Genomic DNA, 6,367 nt, shown 5'->3' with positions numbered 1-6,367 from the left:
CCTCGGGGCTGCCCATGGGGCGCGGGGGACCAAGCCGGTGATTCCGATCGCCCATGGCCGCCCCTGAGGAGCCGCTGCCGCCGGTGATCTACACCATGGAGAACAAGCCCATCGTCACCTGTGAGTCCCGGGAGCGGGGAGGGGGCGGCGGCCGTTGCCTCCTAGCCCCCTACCTGCGTGCTCGGGCCTTGTCGCTTCCTGGAGGTGTGGCCGCGGCCGCGGCGGGGCCTCTGACCTCTCGGCCGGGAGCCCTCCGACCTAGTCCTCCGCCCTTTCGGCCGCAGTCGAACCCGAGCCGGGGGCGAGGAGCGGGGCCGCTGCGCCGTCCGGCCCTGGCCGGGCAGCTCTCCTCGGGACCGGGCGGTTCTCGCCTGGCGGGCGCTCTGTCCCCCGGTTCCGTAGGAAGGTCCTGGGGGCTCCCCGAGCCGCAAACGCTGAGGGTCAGCAGTGAGAGTTGCAGGTAACCGTGGGCCGCGCGGTGCGGTGGGCCTGGCGGGCCTGGCGAGCCGGCGCTGCACGGGCCCTGAGCTCGGACTGCGCGCCGGGACTAGTTCCACGCGCTCTGTCTGCTCGAGTCTTCCCCGCGGCCCCTAGGCGAGCGCCGAACCATTTTATAGATGGGGAAGCAGACTCTGGGAGGTTTGGTGAGCTGCTCCACCATAAACACGTCTCTCTGGCGCGTTCCACACTATGGAGAGCTAGACTGCTGACTCTCTGGGTGTTGGTAACCTCTCCCCTTTCCCCACCCCCCGACCCCCACATTGAATACATACACAAAGGAGCTCTTTTTCTGTTACAGTAAAAGTTTCTTTCATTTTTACAAGTGTGACTTTAGAATTAATACTTCTAAAAAAGCTAAGCTTATGGGAAGTGTTGAAATGTTAGCCTGCATTTTCATGACTTGTTGAGAGGTATTTCAAACTATTTGGATTTTTGACCTTTGTCAGTATTCTGTATTTCATGAATTTGTACAGTTAATTTTTTCAAATCGTCTTCCGTGCTTTGAAATGAAGCACTCTTTCTATTCCAAAAATCTATGCTAGAGTAGATTACTCTGTAGATTTGGAGCACTCTCCTGTTTCTCCTTTCCTCTCTCTCTTTCCTGATTAATGGGCATGCTTCTTGTATGTTCCCTCTTGTCAGATCCCTGAGAAATTGTATTTAAAATTTGTTTGTTACTTCATCTTTAGATGATAGACTTTCTTAGGGAAGTGGGCCGTGTGTCATTTAAAGTTGGGAGACTTGCATAGTTCAGCAATAACCGTTTGGGAGTCTTACCCACTCTGCACCTTTCAGTCTGGGAGGACAGATGTGGGTAGAATTGGTCTGGAGGCCCTGCAACTCCCAGGGGCTTTCAGATCCTTGGGGAAGATGAAGCCATGCTGCTCAGTTCATGTTAGGTTTCAGTGTCTTCCAAGTCATGAAAATTTTTCTCCCGAAGTGCTGTGTACAATGTGAGTGCTGGATAAATATTTATTGCTTATACAGGCACCCACATGCCGAATCATATCTCCTATCTCATAGCTTACTTACATTTCAACAGCAATATGTTTCTATAGATGTTATGTAAATACATTTCTGAAGAGAAAGTTCCTATGGCTGTATTGGAGTCAACCATAACTGAAGGAGTAACATTCATTATCTTGGTAGTCAGTGTTTGTGACATGTGTTTAGTGTTTAGTTTCATGCATGTGCACATAACAGACGGCTAAAGGATGCAGTTTCCTTTCCTACAGATTTATTAGAACATTGTGTATTGGTGGAGGTTTTGCCCTGTGTTTAAAGCAGCATAAGGAATAAGTATTATCTTACTGATGGTGTCAGAGTCTTATAAGGTACAATCTTTCACTCATTGGAGTCTTAGAAAAGAAAAGTGGCTTTAGTAAAATTTCAGAGGAAGTTAACTTGAGAAATAAAAAAGATAACTGTAAAAGTAAAGATTTTTTCAACTGTTAGAAAGGCTGACTGAATATTTCACTCTTGAAGTTGCATTCAGTATATCTGGGACTAGAGCTTCAGGAAGCCCTTGTCCTGGCTCCACTTTGCACCTTCTTTGTAGTGCCCCCCCCCGCCCCGCCCCCCCCCCTCCGCAGCTGTCTGCCTTTGGAGGAGAGAAGCTGTATAAACAGTGCAGCCAAAGGCAGTAGGAAAGTTACTTGAAGAAAAATCCACTCAGAGGCTAATTTACTCTTCAGAACTTTTAAATGTTATGTACATAGTTATCTTAGTATGGAACATTTTTGTTTTCAAAAGTCTATTTACATATTACTTCAAATGTTACTACTTCAGATCTGTGTTCATTTTAAGATGAAAGCAAAGTCTGTGCTTGTTATCAATTTTTTTCATAGAATTTAGAACATTTTACTTCAGTGAAAATGAATTATGAGTAGACTTTTCTGAGAAGTATATAGACTATAACTGGTTCAAGTAAATTTAGGAACTGTTTATATGTGAGTATGACAAGAATGAGTAGTTGCCAGAGATTAGTGGTAAATAAAGTAGATTGCTACTTGAACACCTTGCTGAATTATTTTAATAATATTTTGAATCTACTGAAAAGTTTTAATAGACTTTAGTCCATAATTAAAGTTTCTTAAACTGCCACCTAATGGCTTCTGGTTAAGAGGGACTACCTCAGTAGGGGATCTGCTTAAAACTGAGACTAGTTAAAGCTTGTAAACACTGAAGAATGTATCTGAAATGTGCAGGGATGAACAGTTTGAAACTATTACTTTGATGGAGTTGGATGATGAATTACTTAATCATAGCAGTTTGAATATCTATAGTATAATTTATTAATCGTGAAAAATACCCAATGAAACTGAAACAAATCCAGCAGAACCATTTGATCTAAAATTTAAGCTTTAGCTTAGATTTATTTTCCCCAACCACAGTGTCAGTTCTCTGTCTTAGAATAAAGACTTAGGTGTCTGACTCAAAGGTGTATTAGGAAGGGCATGCTTTTTTTCCAGCTCTCTCACTCAGTGGACAGCGTTAATGTAACTCCACTGATTTGTGTCTTTGTTGACTGTTCAGCATCATACCTAAAATACCACTTACTGTACTGTCAACTGGGCGTTGTATGTGTCTGAAGAGTAACATATATCCAAACGATCTGTTTTCACTGGTCACATCTTATGTTGCCTGTTTCATTTTTCCGAATTTCTGTATTTGGGGTTTTAGATTTGATGTTGTAAACTCTGAAAGGGGAAAAAAGGCAACAAAAACAGCAGATCTGTAATGCTTTGTACCTTGTTGGAGATCTGGTTTTTCCTCTGTAGGCTGAAGTTTTTAAATTTGCACATTGCAATTTTCCACCAAGCCTTAAAGTATCGTGCTTGTGATTTAACAACTATTGGTTTCATTACCAGAAAAATAACTATAAATGTCTTTTTTTTTTAATTGGTGAACATAATTGCAGGTTTTGTTCCATATGGAATTCTTAAGTCAACAGTGAACCAATGACTGGGAAATGGGAGACATGTTTCCCCTTAGGAAATCTCAGTAGTTCTGTAGAGTATATTTGGAGGGCAGGGACTAAAGGTACCACTGAATGTGCTTTTAACTTGCTTTATTTTATATGTTATTTCTACCTCAGCATGGTTAAAAACAGTTATGTCTTGTATGTGTGACCTTGGACATTACGTAATGTCTCTGGACCTCATAGGGTTGATGCAGGATCAATAGAATGAATATGTGTAAAGTGCTCAGAAGAATTCCTGGAATATGGTCAGTGTGCCAAAAAATGTTAGCTACTAAGCAGAGTGTCCAAAACTTTCTCTGTTCACAGTGTCTTCAGTGTCTCAGTAATTTTTTCGTGGCACCTCTAGGCTATAAGGAGCACCTAATAATTCCATTTATTAAGTAGTTAGGTCCTAATAATTAATATTAAGTATTATGTCCTAACAGCTGTTTGAAAAAATATATAAATTGGAAGAAAAACTATTTTTATATCATTTTCAGATAACCCCAGTATGTACTAATGGGGTGGCTGTGTCTGTTGGATATAGCATGGCTTTTCTAACTTGGGAATCAGATTGGGGATCACTGCTGCCCTCTTTGATGTGTGTGGGGGGTATTTGCCTTTTATAGGGGCAACCACCCTATTTTTCAGTGATAATGATGTCATTGACAGAAGTGTAGCTCGATCTGATGCTGAAACTGAGGACCTCATGTGGGGTCAATACAGCTCAAGCATGGCTGTTTCCCTCACATTTAACGTATCTCTTGGTGCCTCCGACTTTGCTGTGATACTTTGAGAAGCCTGGGTATGCAGTTTGGGAACCGATGCCATTAGTATATTAGCCCAGCTCTAGGGTGGATTTGAACTGATAATTTAGAATTGAAAAGCTTCCTTTTCTTTTCAGCTTATGTGCCTAATTTACAAAATGTATTTCTGAAGGGTTTCCAGTAAAGTAAATTCTGGTTTATGCAAGTGAAGTTGAAGGGTGTGATTTTTTTTTTTTAAAGTGCTGATGAGTCTGAAATAATCAGGTATGATTGCCATAACACATGAGCCAATCTTTCCCTAGAAAGGAGTTTTTAACTCATGTTTCCTCCAGAGACCTCCCAACTGACAACGTGATTCTGTGGTCCACCCATGGAGACACAGAAAATGCTGAAGTTATCTTCTCATGGAAGGGACTTTTTGTACTAGAGAAGTTTTTTGCTAGTTAACAGTGTCTTCACACAAATTGCCCAATTTAGTGTGTAAGTGTGTGGTCTCACAAGGAATCACGTGCTGATCTCTGAGGGGTGACTTTCCCACTCCTGTGCTCCAGCTCTAGGTCTGGTGGCCTCAGAACTTGGCTTACTGACCAGAAGACAACACAATTGTTAACTGGTTCAGAACTCACCTGTTCCAGTGCTGGCCTCTGTGCTTGTCTCAGAGTCTCCTGTAGGTTCTCTCTTTCCTCCCTTTATCTTCATCAAGTCTTTTCTCTGTATCTGTCCTTAATGTGAATTTTAAATATATTCATAGTATTTTGGTTTTAGAGAGTATTTGTTTTTAAATTAAAAATCAATGGAGCCATCCATGATTCCTTTTTTCCCTCTCACAGCTGACATTCATTCCATCAGTAAATATCTTTTTTGTAATCTTTGAAATAATCGGAAATCCAATTTTCTCCCCACCTTTACTGCTGTTCCCCAATCCAAGCCCCCTGAATCTCTCCCTGGGACCACTGCTGTGGTCTGCTATGTGGCCTCCCTGTTTAAGACCCAGTCTTAAAGAAGACTCAGCATGTAATGCCTCTGCTCAGACCCCTCCAGTGGCTAGTTACCTTCTCAGAATAACCTTCACAGACCTTTCCAGGGACTCCAAGACCCTTCATCGTCCATGATCCCCTACCCCCAACACTGACTTCCTTGCTGTACCTTGAGCCCCTGCTGCACCTGCCTCTGGCCTTTGTACCTGCTGTTGCCTGTGTTGCTCTTCTCCTGACTTCTGCAGATAGTGGTTCTTAGCCTGCCTTCTGGTGTCTGCTCAAATGCCACTCCATCTCCATGCCTTCTCTGCCCATGTCCTGTACCCTGCTTACGTTTGGATCCCATTGCCTTTATTCATTCTGGTTGGCTCAGCACCCCTTGACATAAATATTTGTTTTTGTTTTTCTTTGTTTATTGTCTGTCTCCACCCCTAACCCAGGCTAGAATGTAAGGTTCATAATTGCAGGAACTTTATCTGTTTTGTTCATTGCTGTATTCTTGGCACATAGGTGCTGAGTAAATATTTTTTGAATGCATAAAACAAATGAGTGAGCATTTCTCTAAGGGAAAACTCTGCTATATGTTATTTAATCCTTTCATAAGTTAGAAGTTTTTTTTTTTTTTCCTTTTTGTCTTTTTTCGTGTCCGGCAATGGATCGCAACCCTCAGTGTCGCGCCCGTACCGGACCGGCAACGGGATCGCAACCCTCGGTGTTGTGCCCGCACCTCGCTCAGCCAGTGAGCGGGAACCAGTCTGTATGTGGGATCCGAACCCTCGGCGGGAGCGCCGCCGCACTCCCAAGCAGCGCACTGTAGCAGTGCGCCACTGGGCCGGCCCCTAAGTTAGAAGTTTTTGATGCCATACAAAAACACTTGCTTTTATTAAAGTAAGAGCTTTGTAGAAAATGCTTGGACAAAGTTGATGGGCAAGTGTATAGATTGGTCCAGCAAGTTGACTGAGAGATACGGGATGAATGATTTGATCCAAATGAGAACAGACTCATTTATTACAGGTAGGAAATTATTATGAAATTATTTTTTTGCAAAAGAAATATTAAATGATTGAACCGTTTCCGTGTATTAATGTTTCAAATGTATTTGTATTATAATATAACATAGTTGTAACAAAAATGCTACAATAAATCTTTTAGTATTTAAA

The 6,367-nt window shown here is 42.6% G+C and overlaps 1 protein-coding gene across 3 annotated transcripts in view; it reads left to right on the top strand.

Moving 5' to 3' along the window:
* The window catches only part of TRAPPC10 (trafficking protein particle complex 10), a 94,707-nt gene continuing 88,340 nt past the window's right edge, over window positions 1–6,367 (top strand). For all 3 annotated transcript variants that reach the window (XM_008567700.1, XM_008567701.1, XM_008567704.1), the window contains exon 1: window positions 1–120. In XM_008567700.1, the coding sequence (XP_008565922.1) occupies window positions 54–120 (67 nt within the window). In that variant the 5' untranslated portion in view covers window positions 1–53. The remainder of the gene's footprint in view (window positions 121–6,367) is intronic.

The sequence above is a fragment of the Galeopterus variegatus genome, unplaced genomic scaffold (assembly GCF_000696425.1).
Source record: "Galeopterus variegatus unplaced genomic scaffold, G_variegatus-3.0.2 Scaffold336, whole genome shotgun sequence".
Classification (NCBI taxonomy): domain Eukaryota; kingdom Metazoa; phylum Chordata; class Mammalia; order Dermoptera; family Cynocephalidae; genus Galeopterus; species Galeopterus variegatus.
Note: the sequence above shows the minus strand (reverse complement) of the source record. Positions and strands in the feature narration are given on the sequence as shown.